The sequence below is a fragment of the Phalacrocorax aristotelis genome, chromosome 16 (assembly GCF_949628215.1).
Source record: "Phalacrocorax aristotelis chromosome 16, bGulAri2.1, whole genome shotgun sequence".
Lineage (NCBI taxonomy): Eukaryota > Metazoa > Chordata > Aves > Suliformes > Phalacrocoracidae > Phalacrocorax > Phalacrocorax aristotelis.
The window spans coordinates 14,595,399-14,611,072 of NC_134291.1; the positions used below are offsets into that span (position 1 = coordinate 14,595,399).

General features: G+C 44.1%; 1 protein-coding gene across 3 annotated transcripts in view; it reads left to right on the forward strand.

Annotated features, from left to right (window-relative positions):
- The first annotated feature begins 7 nt into the window (after positions 1-7).
- The window catches only part of ABCC3 (ATP binding cassette subfamily C member 3), a 49,878-nt gene continuing 34,211 nt past the window's right edge, over positions 8-15,674 (forward strand). For all 3 annotated transcript variants that reach the window (XR_012663434.1, XR_012663435.1, XM_075111634.1), the window contains exons 1-2: positions 8-157; positions 15,236-15,412. Coding sequence is in view for 1 of the 3 variants with exons in the window: in XM_075111634.1 (XP_074967735.1) it covers positions 128-157; positions 15,236-15,412 (207 nt within the window). In the remaining 2 variants the exon portion in view is untranslated. The remainder of the gene's footprint in view (positions 158-15,235; positions 15,413-15,674) is intronic.

Here is a 15,674-nt window from a genome sequence, read left to right on the forward strand (position 1 = left end):
CGGGCCGGGGCGCGGCGGGCCCGCTCCTCCCCGCCCCCGGCCCGCCCAGGAGGGAAGGAGCCGGCTTCTCCCCGCGGCTGGTGGCCGGCGTGGGTCCTGGAGGAGGCTTCGCGCTCCTGCCGCGGCTATGGAGGCGTTCTGCGGGTCCCGCTTCTGGGTAAGCAGCGCGGCCGGCGGTGCCGCCTCCTTCCCCGCCTTCCCGCGCCGTGGGTTTCTCCCCCCGCTGAGGAGAAAGTTGGATGGGGAAGTTTGCGCACGGGGGGCGGGGGGGGGAAGCGGGGACGAGCCCCTTCGGCGCCCATTGCGGGCGGGTTTCCCCGCGAAAGGGGCCGTTCGCTCGCCGCGCCGGCTCTGAGGGGCCGGAGCCGGCGGGCAGGGCTCGGTCCTGCGGCTTCGGAGGGGCCGAGCTGCGGCTCTGCCTTGGCCGCCCAGCGCCGGCGGCCGGCCGGCCCGAGCGGCGGGTGCGCTGCCTCCTCCCGCAGCCGGCTGAGGAGCAGGAGCGGGGCCGGTAGCGCCCTGCTCGTTCGCCATTCAGCATCTCCGGACCGGAGCCAAGACCCCACAAGGCCCCAGGGGACCCCCACAGACCCCAGGCTATGCCACAGCTCCCGCCCTCCGGCAGCAGATGGGGAGTTTCCTAACAGCTGCAGTCCGGGACCTCTCAGCGATGAACACGTTTGTTGCCTTCTTCAGAGGGGTCCTGTTTTGGCGTTGCTGCTGCCCTTCAGAGCCCCTCTGATGAGCAGAAGGTGCTCCCCGTTCGGCGCTTTGTTGCTGCTAAGGGGTGTGGGCCCATGGCAGCCAAGGGTGGTCACAAGCCTCGGAGGACTGCGGTTACGTTTGGAGCCGTCAGCCTTGCGGAGAGGCCGGCTGCAGCGGGCAGTGGGGTTGTAAGCAGAAAAGTTTGGAAATTGCTGCCGTGGTCTGCTGGGGTGGTGTGGTGTGTAAATGCTGTTACAGGTGCTCGGTGCAGTATTTCCCCAAGCTACAGCGTGCCGCTTTCCTCGGCGCTCTCTAGGCAGGCACTTTAGACCGTATGAAGCCATGGGGATTTGAGCACGTGTGGTGAATCTGGACCTGCCCTCCAATAAATCCCAATTTTTGCATGTGCCTTTCTCTTACGTTGATTTAGCTGAAGGGAGTTGTGTTTTGGTTTTTTTTTTTTTTTTTTCAAAGAAAGGTGAGCAGGAATGAAAAGAGATGTCTGAAGATTAATTACTGCTAGACAGCTATTAAAGGACAACACAAGCAGTTGGCTGCGAGGACTTAATACTGAGCTCCACCTTCAGACAACTAATTATCTTTCAAAAACTGTCCCAATATTACTTTTTTAAAGGAGGACTTGGGCTCCTAAGCTTCTTGGTTACATTTCTTTGTTCAGTTTCAGATTTCATTTCCAAGCGCTCTCTGCTACAACAGTTGGCAGATAAGCTTGCTCAAACAAGTATTTTCACCTCTTCTACTATAAACACTTATAGAATAGGAACAAGCACAAACAGATCAACACTGCTCGCTAGTTTATTGACTGCCTTGAGAAGCATGTTCTAGCTTCTCAAGGAAGTCTTGTAGTGCAACTACGCGTCGTGGCCAAAGCTTTTGCTAACCATTTATTGATGCATTAATGTAAAACATTCAGGCAGTTTTTTTCTGGTTTTAAGTAGGAAGTAAATGTATCATTCTGTGCTTGATGCCGTACTGTTAGTCTCAAGCATGGTACCCTTTGCGGCGCTGTGGCCGGTGTACGCTATGAGGGCATCCTGGTTTTAATATTGCCAAGGCTTTTCAAAACTAAATTTGCAGGAAGTAATATAAAGGTAATCCAGGGAAGATATTTTAATTAATAAACATTATTTACAGCATAAATGATGAGGGCTAAATGTACTTAAGAAAGCATAAATCATAATTAAAAAATATACTTTCAGCCTTGCTTGAAGTAATATTCAAATGTGATTAATGCCAGTTGATCTGAAATGTGGTAGTTTGCATTGGCAGAGGAATGCATTTTGTGTCCGAGTCTGCAAAGGAAGATGTCAGGTATGTGTTACAAAGCTCTCCAGAAACTGCTTTTTTTTGTCTAATTATCCCATACTTATACCTGACTGTAAAATATTACTGAAGAATAAAAGGAGACTGAAAAGAGACGAGCAGTGTTCCATAAGTAAATGGGTGAATGACTTAATAAATGCAGACCTGTTCTGTTTCTTTGGAATGATCCAGAGTTGTTGAGAGTCAGATCAACCTTCCACCTGTTTAATTGTTTTAAAAAATGGGACTCGATAACTGTGAAATGGAACACGTGACCCAGTGACCAAGGGTCTTATACCCTATTTTTGGTAGCCAGTGGGATTTTCTCTGTTAACAAAAGTGTATACAGTGAACTGATTGTAGGAGAGATTTTAAGTGATGACCATGTAGATGACAGTCACCTTGAAATGGTTTGCTGTAAAAATATGCCATTCCCTACGAAAACAGAGCTACAGGCTTCTTAAATACGTCCACAAAAGTTGGGGTTTCTCGTGCTGCTCTATGCTTGAAGAAGGGAGAACAGGGTGAAAGGCAGTTACTGGCCTGTGCATGCAAACTAAAGGTGTTCAGATCAAGAACTTGACAAAATGTAAACCAGTAGTAATGTTTGCTTTTTCATAGCTGACGAACTTAGACTGCCCATTTTTTGTCAAAGAAAATCCAGATATTTTTGGAAGCTGAATAACATTTTGGGGTCACTTTTAAAACTGTTTAGAGGGAAAGGAAACATGCCATTCCAATTTAAACAATTCTTTGTTTTGGAGTTTAAACCAACTACAACATTTTTCTGTTAAAAGGACGTCAGAATCAAACCAAAACAGTTCAGAATTAGCTCATGAAAATGTTTACACTGAAATATATCAACTTTAACAGATGATTGATTTATCTTGTTGGGTTTTTTTTTGGCTTCTGGAGGGTGTAAGGTTTTAACTCTTCACCCTGATGCAGGATGGGGAATTTTGCTGGAAATGTCAACAGGTTGGGATTTTTTTTGTGCAGAGGCAAAATAATATCCTGTTCAACCCATTTTAGAAATAAGAAATTAAAGGAAGTGCTGTAGGCCACATTAGAAATCTATGAAAGCTTCTGGCTTCCAGCTACTGCTTTACCTCTTGAACCTGGAATCGGCAAATTGCTAATACCAATATAGGGTATTTATATATATATAAGAGGTACAAGCGGAATGTTATTCTTTCAAAATGCAGTATGAACAGCCTCTTCATCTGAACGCTGAAACATGCTGCCTACTTCAGCTGAGAATTTGAAGCTAATTGTTAATATCTCTACCAGCATTCCCATGCTAAATGCCTTTCGGGAGGAGATGAGCGCAATAGCGCTTACCCACACAAGGCAGTCCTTAGGTGTGCTATTTACTATTGCCCATAATTACCTCCTATTTATTGTGTCACATATTTACTATGTGACAGTAAGCATGTTTGTTAGGCATGCCAGTTAATGTGACCCACAATCTCTGTACTTGAGAAGTAGATACTGGTGAATTATCACTTATTTGTTGCTTATGTCCTCCACTGGAGTAAAATGTGAGTGGTTCCTCCGAGAGGAGAACAAAGTCATCTGCTAGGGAGTGTTTGCTGCGAAAGTGTTTTGGCCTAGTGACTAAACAACATGAGCTTAGAAAACCAAACCCTGTTCCAGCGTAAAGCCACGTTGTCTTTCTGTGGCTCAGGCTCTCTGGGTAGGAAATGGCGCTATGGCTGCTGTGGGACTAAAACATTAAGTGCTCTGCAGTAAGTGGGTACTGTTGGGATGATGGGTCATATAAACACCTGAGCCTACAGCCGGACTAAGTGCCTAGGCTTAAGCAGCAGCGTATGGTTTTGGTGGGTTTTTGTTGTTAACGGTACAGTAGGAAATGGGAGGACAAGCGAGAGAGCACTTCAAAGGGGAGACCACAACATCTAGTCAGTTATGGGTGAGATCCAGGCTTGTTCCTTTTGATCCTGCTTAGCTGACAGAGCTCAGTTTCCTTGCCTACCCTGTAGCTTGGTATCCTGACAGATGTCGGTCTGCCTTTTTTTTTTTTTTTAATTCCCCATCCTACATGGAGTGCTGGCTCCTTCTTCATCCAGAGGCTCTTGAGTAATTCAACAGGAAGTTGCAGTAACTCTCAAAAGTAAACAATACCTCGGTCTTGTCTTTGAGATAGTCTCACACGAGCCCTTTAACATTTAGGTTTGCGGATATTCCTTTACCTTGAGTCATTCTGTGAAATTTTGGTAGGTGTGGACTAAGTCATGATGCTCTCTAGAAATGCAGCTTCCTGCTCTGTTGGGTCAAAGTGCCATCAGTCTCCCCTCTGCATAATTTCCCCTTTTGCTCCATCATGCTTCGTGCTTAATGTTTTGTACTTCCAGATGACTTACGATAGCTGTAGTAAGGAATAAATTTTCTTTTAAGGAAGATGACAAAAAAACGTACTTCTTGTAACATGTGTACAAATTTATTTTTAAAACCCCTACAACTTACATGATTGGGCCCTATATTGATAATAAACCATCAAATTTCAATTATTTTGTTATATTTTCACCTAAATTAGTTCCAGCAGAGGAAGAGTGAAGTGAAAGGTGGTGGCAGGTCCTTGCCAAGGAAGGACTCTGCAGTAAGATGGTATGGTCCAGACTGGCTGTTCTTCATATATAAGCTTCCCCTTCTGCCTCACTGTGATAAAACACAGAACGTTCGGTATTTATAGGCATGTAATCGTGATGCAGGTCTCCATGTAACCTTTGTGAACTGCATCGAACTTCGGATAACTGAGTCCCACTTCTATAAATCTCTTCACAAATGCTCGTGTCAGGTATCTGTGTTCTTTCTCAGGTTAGGTAGGAGATCAAAATAGGTAACTTCAGTGGTCTCTTCAGGCATCGGATCTATGAGGTTATGCTCTCTCAAAGGGTAGCTCTGTTGGTAACATCCTGTGAACTTAAAAGCAATTAAGTACTCAAGCTCAAATCCTCCAAGATTTTAAGACTCTCAAATCGAGCTAAATGGAAGCTATTGCTGAAGGATCTGGGCCACAGATTCTCAGTGTCAGGAGCAGTTTAAATATTTACCATTAGATTTGGAGTATTTTCCAGGACCTGTTACCATTCATCTGTGTGTAAATGGCACAACAGACTGTATTTGAATCTGTTTGGGAAAGACAAAGTGTGGATTTGAGAGCTATGAGCAAAACTTAATACCAGAGAAAGCTGCCAATATCAAGGATTTATGGAGTCCCTCAATGATAATGTCAGTTAATGAAGCTCATGAAAATAACATTAATATCAGTAGAATGTGTGAATGTGGTGGTTCGTTTTTCAAGGAAAGCAGTCATTGCCATTTCCTTCAAACCAGCATGCTGATGGGGTGCCAGATGAACGGCGTAGTGCAGGAGAACGGGGGCAGATGATAAAATTTTCACGGTCAACATCTGATCAGCATGGTTGGGTCCCTTCTTGAATTCCTGTTGCAATTCTGGAACTGCAGGAAAAGAGGATTTTTAGGAAAAAAAAAAAGAACCAAACACCTAAGGGGAGAAGAATTTTCTTTTGCCCGGGTGCGTTGTGGCTTTGTGGGAGATGCTTCACTGAGGTCTTCTGGACCCAAAAGCCTGCTTGTCCCTCCCTTCCATGTGTTTCCCTGGGGTGGGACAGTAAAACTCGAGGATGCTGTGAGGTGGGCTAGATGGTAGGGAGGCAAGGTCCCTCCCTGCTTTAGTGGAGGATTTAAAGCCCCGCAGGGAGATGACTTCTCTGTAGCAAAACTGAAGGTCACGTACGTTCTTCAGCTTTCAGCACCACTGTTCCTCCCTGGTCACAGCTCTGACTGTTTTAGCTTAAGTGGCATAGCTGGTCGGAGTAGTGTCTGGGACTTAGGAGTACTATAAAGTTTGCCTTCTGAAAAGAAATATTACATGAAACAAAATCTGGCTTGCATGAGGAGCTCCTTAAAATGGGACTTGTTAAATCGCTACAGTTAAGAATATAAAGCATTTTGAGATGGGCCTAACCTACCTGGTAGGCAAATTGCTATGCCACTGGAGATGTAATCGTTTCCTGTCTACACGTGTAAATTTGAAATGTATTAAAATGAAGAGACTATTACTCTTTAAAATTTAATTTAAGAAAAATTCCTTTGAGAAACCTATTAAATGGGATCTTTGATTTTTTTCCAGTAAGCTAATGCTCCATTTGTCTCCTGATACTGCCATGAATGCGATGGGCCGTTATCCAGTCGCACGTTATTTGGCTGAGCTGGAGGAGAGCATGGCGGCAAGCAGCCAGAGATCTTCCCAGGAACACGTTCAGGCTTTTGTACAGCCAACAGCCTTGATTCTGTGCTGGGCCTGTGTGAGCTGGCATCTTGTCCTGGTGCTAATCTCACGGCAGCGCGAGAGGTGAAGTCAGTGCAGTAAAACTTAGGTCATTTACAGTAATGTCATGTGCCAGTGTCATAAAGCTTTGAACTAGAACAGAATAATAAATGAAAAGCTATTTTACGGGGGATATTTCAAATGTCAAAGTCATTTAGTTTCAGAAGTAATTTCTTTTTTTCTTTCTGAAACTTTCTGAGAATACAGAAATACATTTGATGCTTGTGCACTTAGGAGAAAAAAAAGCAGCATATTTTTCATTTCTTCCTTCGGTGTCTCTCCTTTCCCCCCTAGTTGAGTGACTTGTATTCTAGAATCCCGTCACCTCTTAGACATGCAGGGTTTTTTTCATTTCCCTTTGTTATTATGTACCTTTGGAAACGTGGAAAAGTAAAAGGGAAAAACCTCCGCGTTCTGGATGTCATCTTTTTATGACATACAGTAAAGGGAGATGACAGCAGGCAAAGTGAAACAAAAAAGCATTAAAAAAACTTTATGCTTTTATGTTTTGTTTCCTATGAAAAAGCAAGGTATATCTTCTGGGGGAAACAACTTATTACTGGAAGATCTATCGGATGGAAAATAGTGGCCTGTGGTAATCTCCATATGCAGCAATGCTATTTTGTCTGCTGCTTTTTCCCCTTTTTTCTCCTGCCCTGACACAGAGGTGCTACCTCTTGCTTACATGTTGGTGACCTGCAAAAATTCCCTTTCCATGTCTCAGCCTCTTTGTGGCAAAGTGTGAAAGTTTTGGGTCACTGAAGCAGTGTTATTGTTGCAATTGGGCCATCGTGGTCTTACAGCAGTCCTTGAGGGCTGGCGCTGCTCTCTTCATACCAGCCCCGGCTCGGCGGATTCGGTTGCAGCGTGTTTGTACAGGTCAGAGTTAAAAAATATTCTTTTAGAGATAGGGGGTTTCTGGGTGTCAAAAATTAAGTTTTAAGCTTTAGGTTTACATCACCTAGTTGATATTGGAGAGAAGCTGTGCACGCAATTGGTTTGGGGTAAAACAATGCACCAGGACAGTTCTGCCTTTGCTCTGATTTCTCTGAATAACATATTCCTTTTCTGTAGTCACCTGGTCCCATCTTTTATTTTTGGCCTCACGACACCGAAGGCCAACCTTCACTTTATGGAGAAGGGAAGAAAAGAAAAAATAGCTGAGAGGGTGGGGGAGCCTTAGGAGCAGGCGTTTCCCACTGATGCTACCTGTAATGGTGCTTTGCGAGCTCTTTTTATCACTGAAACTACTGTCTTGGTTTAGGGCCAGACTGTAGAGTTTACTCCTTTTCTGAGTAAAAATGACTGAAATAAGTAGGTCTGACTGAGAGATGAGTACGGTTTGTGCAAATTAACTGTGAGAATGTGGCTAGAATGTAACGCTTGTCTGTGACAGGTGAGCTTAGGTCAGTTGTGTGAGTGATAAACCAGGCTTAATCTTGGCATTAGAGCTCATTAGCACGCCGAGCCTGTCTTGCCCTCTAGCCTGCTGCTGCATTTGACTTCTTGGTGCTCCCCTAATGAGCATCCCTGCAGCTGAAGAGTGTGACCAACCTCGGACGCTTGAGATGGCGCGTCACCTTTGTATGCTGCCCCACCAAACTCCCACGCTGCCGTCATGTTAAAGACAGCCTTGACCAGACTCTGAAAGCTCATTATCGCTGCAGTCAATTTGTTGGTTCCAGCTCCCACTAGGCAGGCGGAGTGTCAGAGCGGCACTGATGACAATTTTTTGGTGAAAATCCCTTTTATTATAACTGTACAGCAGCCCAACCGGATGGGCTGGCTTAAAACGGAGGTATCAGGGTGGGAAGGGGAGAAAATAAAGCCGGGGCCATCTCGTTTGCAGCTGTTTCAGCTGTTCCTACTTCTTAATTGAGCTACATTCACGATGATCCTTGGATTTAGCCTGTTCCTTTCAACTGAAAGGAGTTGGGATGGCTCAAATTAAGGATATTCCTCCCGCACCATCACACCGGGCTGAAATACAGCAACCCACACCTTTATTTGTACTTGCACAAGGCCATAGGAAAGGCCTTTGATGCAGTTAGAGTTTTCTCTACAACAGAATATAGCTTAGATCAGTTCTAAAAGACAGTCGGGGACTTTCTTCTGCTGAAAGACCTGTTCCCTTTTCCTCTCAGTCCTGCTTTTGATTCATGAGCATTCATACCTCTGTGGCTGCACTCAGCCTTCCCTTCTGCAGGTCGGTAAATGTCCCTCTGTCCAAGCAAGGTGACTGACTGCTACTAAATGTTGAAGTAGATGGATTTTACTTTTACTTTTACTTTAGGTATATGTTGTCTTAGATGCAGAAGGTTCCTGTTTACTATCTCTTAAGCTACAAATGCTTTCCTGAAAGACCCAGTTCCTTGGGCTGTGTGACCGTGGCAGAGCATGAATCTACCTTTTTTCATCCTGCCTCATTTTTGTTCATAACAGCAGAGAAGCTCTGAACTTCTACTCTTAAAACTCAAAAACAAAAAGAAGAAGAGGAGAGCAAAACTTACTGTTTTGTGTAACATCTGTCACTAAGCCTGTACATTGATTTGATTTTTTTTTTAAATTGGTTTGTTTTTTTCTGATGTCTGGCCCACAGTTCCCAAGTGCATTGCATGGTTGGTACCATTTGTACCATGAAACTTCAGCTCAAGCAAAAACCTGTGACTAGTTACTCCACAACCATAAACTAGCTTATATAGGTTACAAACAGTGGAGAATGCTGTTATCTTTTGCCCTGCCTTAAGGAGGAGGGTGGGGAGTGTTGCTCATGTAATCGTGCGAAGGAATTGAGTCGTGCAGCAGTCACCATGGATTAATGAAGCATGTTACTACTTCTGTGCATAAGGTGAGCTTGCTCTGAAAAGGCCATTTGAAACTGGAAGCCTTCTGGAGGCCTGGAGCAGACTGCTTGTTTCCATTTATGTTCTAAAATTATTATTAGGGTTTGCCCGAAATAGTTTACCAACAGAGACCAAGCAGAGAAGGTTGACAACAGCTAAAAGTGGGAGGTGAGACATGGGGAGGCTGAGATGAAGCCTGTGCTGTAGCAAAGACTGAGCCCTGATAGTTTTTGGTGGTGTGGTTCAGAGCCACTGCAGAGCTATCCTCGTTCTTGGGAGGAGCCAGTGTGGTAGAGCCAAGAGAAGAACATCTTTTTTTTTTTTGTTACTTTTTTTTTTTTTTGCCAGGCTGTGAAAATGAAACATGCTGGCAGGGTATTTACCAGAGCTAGGGGTAAAAGAAGGGCAGGAAGATTCTCCTCTGCATTTATGTTCTCACTAACAGTTTCTTCTACAAGAGATACCATTTCTATGTTTATTCACTGCAGGGAAGTGGTGTTATTTTCAGTTATTCTCCTCCCTGTCTTTTACGCCTCATGTGTACCTTCCCAGTCAGCTTTCCAATTTGATTTTTAGTCTTAAATAATGTGCCAGCTAGTGATAACTGACACAGAATCAGCGATATGGCATGTTTTAACCTTGTGTAGAGTGTGAATGACGTCAACACAATGGCCTTCACCTTCCTAGCAGATAAGGAATGAATTTGTTTCCTGTGCTTTTCCAGATTCTTTTTGCACTATAGAAACTTAGGGGGAAACGATGTATTAATTTATCCTTTCAATGGAGCTTGAGACTATAAAAGATATTGTTAGTCTTCCCTCGGGTTTGGAAGCTTTCCGTTGCTGGCTGCGTGAGGAGTGTTACTGCAGCATCAGCTGTATGCTGGGTAAAGCCAGTGTGAGGTACTTTTCTTTTGAGCTTTTGCAGTGGAGTAGGAGTTGGTTTAGACTTAAACCCAAGACCACAACCCCAGCTGGCCTTTCTCAGCAGGCTCTATTGACAACATGCTTGGGGTTTGGGTAAGGGGCAGGAAGGAATTTCCCTGTTGCTGTTTTTCAGCCTAGCTTTAGGCTTTCTGTTTGTTCCCCCTTTTCTTTGAAAGCTGTAAAGGATGATGTGCAAGAAACGCAAGATATGTTTTACTGAACTTTTATTTCCTTTAAAGGTATTATCAATTTCAAGGATGGCCTTCTCAATAGCAGTGTTCTTTTCCAGAGGGGAAAGTATAATAGAAAGTATTAAGTATTAGAGCAGATTGAGTGTTGCTCTGAGCTTCCCCTGTTGAATACTTTCCCGTAAATGAAGATCATGTATTTAAAACTGCACATCTAAATATAAGTCTTACGGCACAGATGGCCCTTAATAGAAGGGTCATGTTTATCCAAAGACTGCGACTGGAGTGATGGGTATGACTGAACGCTCCTGCAGGGGACAATGTCAATGATATTCTTAACTGATCAACAGAAAGGCCCACCAATTTGTAAGTTTTAGACTCCAGGGGTTCTCCTGTCTGCTGCGAAGCTGTAAAAAGTCTCTAATCTCTTTTCCCATGGACGCTGCCATTGCATTTAAGTATTATTACAGGATTAAGGAAAATTGTGTGCCCAGGGAGTTCGGTACAGTGGGCTGGTGTTTCTGCAATGCTGTATCTCACCAGCAGAGCCTCCAAGCTGATCCATGACACTGCATCAAGGAAGCGCTGCTGCTTACAGACAGTTGCCACAGGGCTCTCGGCACTCTGGAGGAGCCACGGAGCACAGTGGGCATCTGGATTAGGAAGAGGTCACAGGTTACTGCCCTTAAGACTTGCTTGTGGGGAAGCGAGTTAGCCGAGTTGGACACACTGGCTGTTACAATTTCCCTGGGATGTGTTTCTTAGAGAAAGTGTGTTTCCCAACATCTGCTGCTGAGTATTTCCCGTTGCGAGGTCCCTGTTGATGGGTTGCCCAGCTGTCTGCAGAGTGTTTTCAGTGGGCTTTCATTGAAGGGGACCCTGAGACAGCTGTGATACACGGAGGAAGGTGAGCGGCTCTCAGGACAGCACAGAGCTGTGAGCCAAGGAATGTGTCCGCTATCCAACGTCAGCGTGTTAGACCTCTTTCAGTAGCATGTCCAAAGAAAACCCTCAAACCCAGACAGCCCGAGGTGGGTATTTTCATTCTCAGTCAGAATAGGACACAAGAAGCATTTAAACTTGCTCTGCTTTCCAGGACAGAGTTCAGAATATGGAAAGTCAAAGCCAGATTAAAGCAGGAGCCTTAAAGATAGGAGTCAAAGAGCTGGTGTGTCCCTCCAGCTGTTGCTTCTTGTGTTTGTTCTCAAGGGTGGCGTTTCATAACTTTACTGCTGAATTGAAGGGTATTTAGCAATATTTAACAATGTTGGCTTGGTCAGGGTAGATAGGGTTGAGACTCTGTGTTACAGTCTGGCTCAAAATGAGTTGTTTAGGATTGGAGTGGATGTTGGAATATATGCTGTCAGTGTGGTGATTTATAAAGCCAGAAAGCAGAACTGCCAGCTCCGTGAAAACAGATCCAGCTTGGTAGGAAATATGATAAGAAACGCAACTTTCAGACTCCCGGATTTAATAATAATAAAAACAACCATTCATAATTATTAATAATTCATAATTTGGTAATAATAATTCCCAGCAGAGTCCCTGGCACATGGCATAGCAGCATTAGTCCAGTGTGGTCCGGTCTTAGGGACAGCAAGTAATTTGCATGGAATTACACAATACCTAAAACATTTAAGTAGTATCTTCTAATAGGAACCCCTCTCATTGTAGTCAAGGATGGAAAGAGTCTCCTCTCAGAAAACACCAATTTGTTGAAAGGGAAGCTTTTTACAGAAGCAGATCTGTTCCAGGAAAGCTAGTATATCTGGTCCAGGATGGAGTTGGACCTGGGAAACATTGCCAAGATAGCCAGTAGTCAGGTCTGTCACCTTGGATGGAGGTTGTTCCTTCAGCCCACATCCCCATTTTCCATGTGCCATGGCGGTAGTAGGCTCTTGTTGGTCACTGGGTGGGTGCCACGGTGCCATTTCTTGTACTTTCACGTAATTTTGGAAAGGTTCCACTTTTATTCTCAGGAATAATTCAACCAAATCTTGAAATCTTACATGTTTTTTTAGGACAGAATTTTTGTTTTCTGGCCAGCTGTATTTATACATTCAGAAATGCAAGTCCTTTGTCTTGTTTAAATAAGAGTTAATGAAAACCTTTAAATGGCTTGGCAGCCATACAGTCTGTGTCTTGGATACAATAGTCAGCTTGTGTTCTGTCCGAAGTTAATGGACATCTGGGGCAGTTTCTAGGCTGCTGTCAGACAGAAAGCCATTTCTGAACATTTTGGTCTTACAGGAAAGGTTTAAATTAAGACTCCCCCCCCTCCCTCCCCCCCCCCCAATAACTTTTCCCTTAAACAGAATCTTTGTTTTATTCTGTGCCCAGTTATTGCTATTATTCCTCAGGTTTCCTTTTCCAGGAGTTTTTTTCCAGCAAGCAAAAGGAGCACAATTGCAAACATGCTCAAGACATTGCTAAACCACATGTAATTTAAAGAGGAAATTAGTATTTTGTTGAATAAATGATAGTAGATAAACTCCTGCTTTGGAACTAACGAGCTCTTCATCTCCAAACTTCCAGAGGGCATCTCCTGCCCCAAGCAGGGTTGCTGCAAGGGGAGCTTATCACGTTAAAGATGCTGAAATGTTTTGATGATGAGCCAAAAATGGGTGCTCTTAGACGCTATCTTCCTTTCTGGTGCCAGAGACCTGCTTGCTGGAGAAAAACACAGAAATAGCTTGAATGTGAGGCTGGAGTTTTGGTTGGTTTTGATCTTGAGTTTGAATTGCAGTGTAATTGCCCCAGTGTTTTTGATTTGTGGCTGAAGTCTCCCTTAGGTCTGGACAAACCTGTTTAGGTAAATGGGAATGTGTTTATTCCCCTGGCCCACGCTGGGTGTTTTCGTGCGTCCAGATGAGCCATTTCTCAGCTGGAGCGGCACTAACTGCGGCATTAAATGGGTACAGTTCAGACACGCAGCTAATGGATTTGTGCCACCCTTCACCGCTGCCAGAGGTTTCACTCGTGCCAAAGCTGAAGCACTGAGTGACAGACTTGTCACAGTTCAGCCAAACCATCCTGCAACCTGCCAAGGCTTTGTATTTTCATCACACTTAGGAGCTCTTTCGTGTGTTTGTGGAGCGATGCAGTCATGCGTGTCCCTTCTGACAGATCGTCACCAAAATTGCAAGACTGTCAGCAAATTGTGGCTCTTTGGTTTGCCTAAAATCAACCATCACTTTCAGCATTCGGCTTCTCTTCTCTTGGTAAACAAAAGCAGGACTAGAAATTCTTATGAAGAATTCCTATTCAGACTAGTCAGTCAATCATTTACAAGGGGTGGGGAGAAGTGGCTGAGCTTAACTGAAACATATTTCTACTGAGAGCTCATACCCAAAAATAATTAGGTACAAGTAAATGATTCTAGTGCAGAGATAAGGCATATTTGAAGCTCAGATATCTTAGTTTTATCATCTGCTTGTTAATGATAGTACAACAAAGTAATTTTACATTTCCTGCAAGTAAGTATTTATCTACCACATGTAAGATGACACCTCAGATGGTGAAATGCAAGTTGTGAATTTCCAGTAGGTTTGATTAAAACCCATTTCCCCTTCACTGTACTGAAACTTCTATTTTAATTTGAACTTGTGTAACGCACGTGGTGTATTCAAATCCTTAGGTACAAGTTGCATATGTGAATTGTGGTGTCCAAGGTCACAGATGGCTAGCACTGCTTACAATATTTGCAAGAAAACCCATATTCCTACCTCCAAGTACAATACATTCCTTTTACCTTTGTTTAGAATAGGGAAATGTCATGGTTTCACGCCAGTCGTCAACCGAGCACCACAGAGCCGCTCGCTCACCCTCCCACCCTGCGGTGGGATGGGGGCAGAATCTGAAGAGCAAAAGTAAGAAAACTCATGGATTGAGATAAGAACAGTTTAATAATTAAAATGATGGTGATAATAATAGTATGAAAAGTAAAACAACAAGAGAGAGGGGAACAAAACCCAAGGAAACCAAGTGATGCAACCACCCACATACCGATGCCCAGCCTGTCCCTGAGCAGCGATTGCTGCCCCCCGGCCAACTCCCCCCAGTTTATATACTGGGCATGATGTCATATGGTATGGAATATCCCTTTGGCCAGTTGGGACCAGCTGTCCCGGCTGTGCCCCCTCCCAGCTCCCTGTGCACCCGGCAGAGTGTGGGAAGCTGAAGAGTCCTTCACTAGTGTAAGCACTACTTACCAACAGCTAAAACGTCAGTGTCTTATCAACATTGCTCTCATCCTAAATCCAAAACACAGCACGTAAATCCAAAACACAGCACGGTACCAGCTACTAGGAAGAAAATTAACTCTCTCCCAGCCAAAACCAGTACACAAGTAATTATACTTGGCGGCATATGGGTAAGAAGGACAAAATTTTAGTCATAAATGGAGGGGGTATTCCCAGGTCAGCATGTGGTTGATCTAAACCTGATCATTTTCTCCAGTGCTGGACATTGTTGCTGGATTGAGTTCTCAAGTTGAGCATTTTGCCTCGAGAGCTTTGGTTAGCAGTTGTGCTCCAGGCTGGGAATGCTTGAGGAATGCTGTGGTATCAGCACCTGAAACTAAGCCTTAGCAAAGACACAAAACACAAGGGGTTCGTCTGCTACAAAATGTATGTCCAGCTCTGAGATGCAGAAGGGCAGAAGTCTGTCTTTCTAGGTTTTGCCCAGTATTTAAAACTGTACTTAGCTCTTTTGCTATAGCAGATTAACCACAAGTAGTTGGGAAAGGTATTTTTGGAAAGCTTTTACTGAAGCCATTGGCTAAATCCAGCAGAATTTGGATAGAACTTCTTCAAGCAGATGTTGCAATTGGCAGTGCTTCCACCTCTCTATTAATAAATGTCTCATCTTTTTTTCCAGGATTCAAATCTTTCGATACACACTGATAATCCAGACCTGACACCGTGTTTCCAGAATACCATCCTAGCGTGGATCCCTAGCATTTATCTGTGGAGTGCATTGCCCTTGTATCTTCTCTACCTAAAGCACAACAAAAGAGGGTACATTGTGCTTTCCATGTTGAGCAGGTTCAAGACGGTAAGATCTCTTTGTAGTGCTCCACAAGTAATGTGCAGTTTTGAGTCTGTAAGCATTTGTTCAGTGTCCAAGCAAGTGCTGCATTAGGGTTTAAATGAAAATTCCTCTGATTTATGGGGGACTGAAGAACGTGCTAATAGGAAACAACAGCGTACATACAGATTTCTGAGGAAGGATACCAAAGAATAGCTCATCTGAAAGAAAATCCATTCTGCAAGCCCACCTTTCAGGGTAGAGAGGAGATGATTGCCCTGCAGAAGAG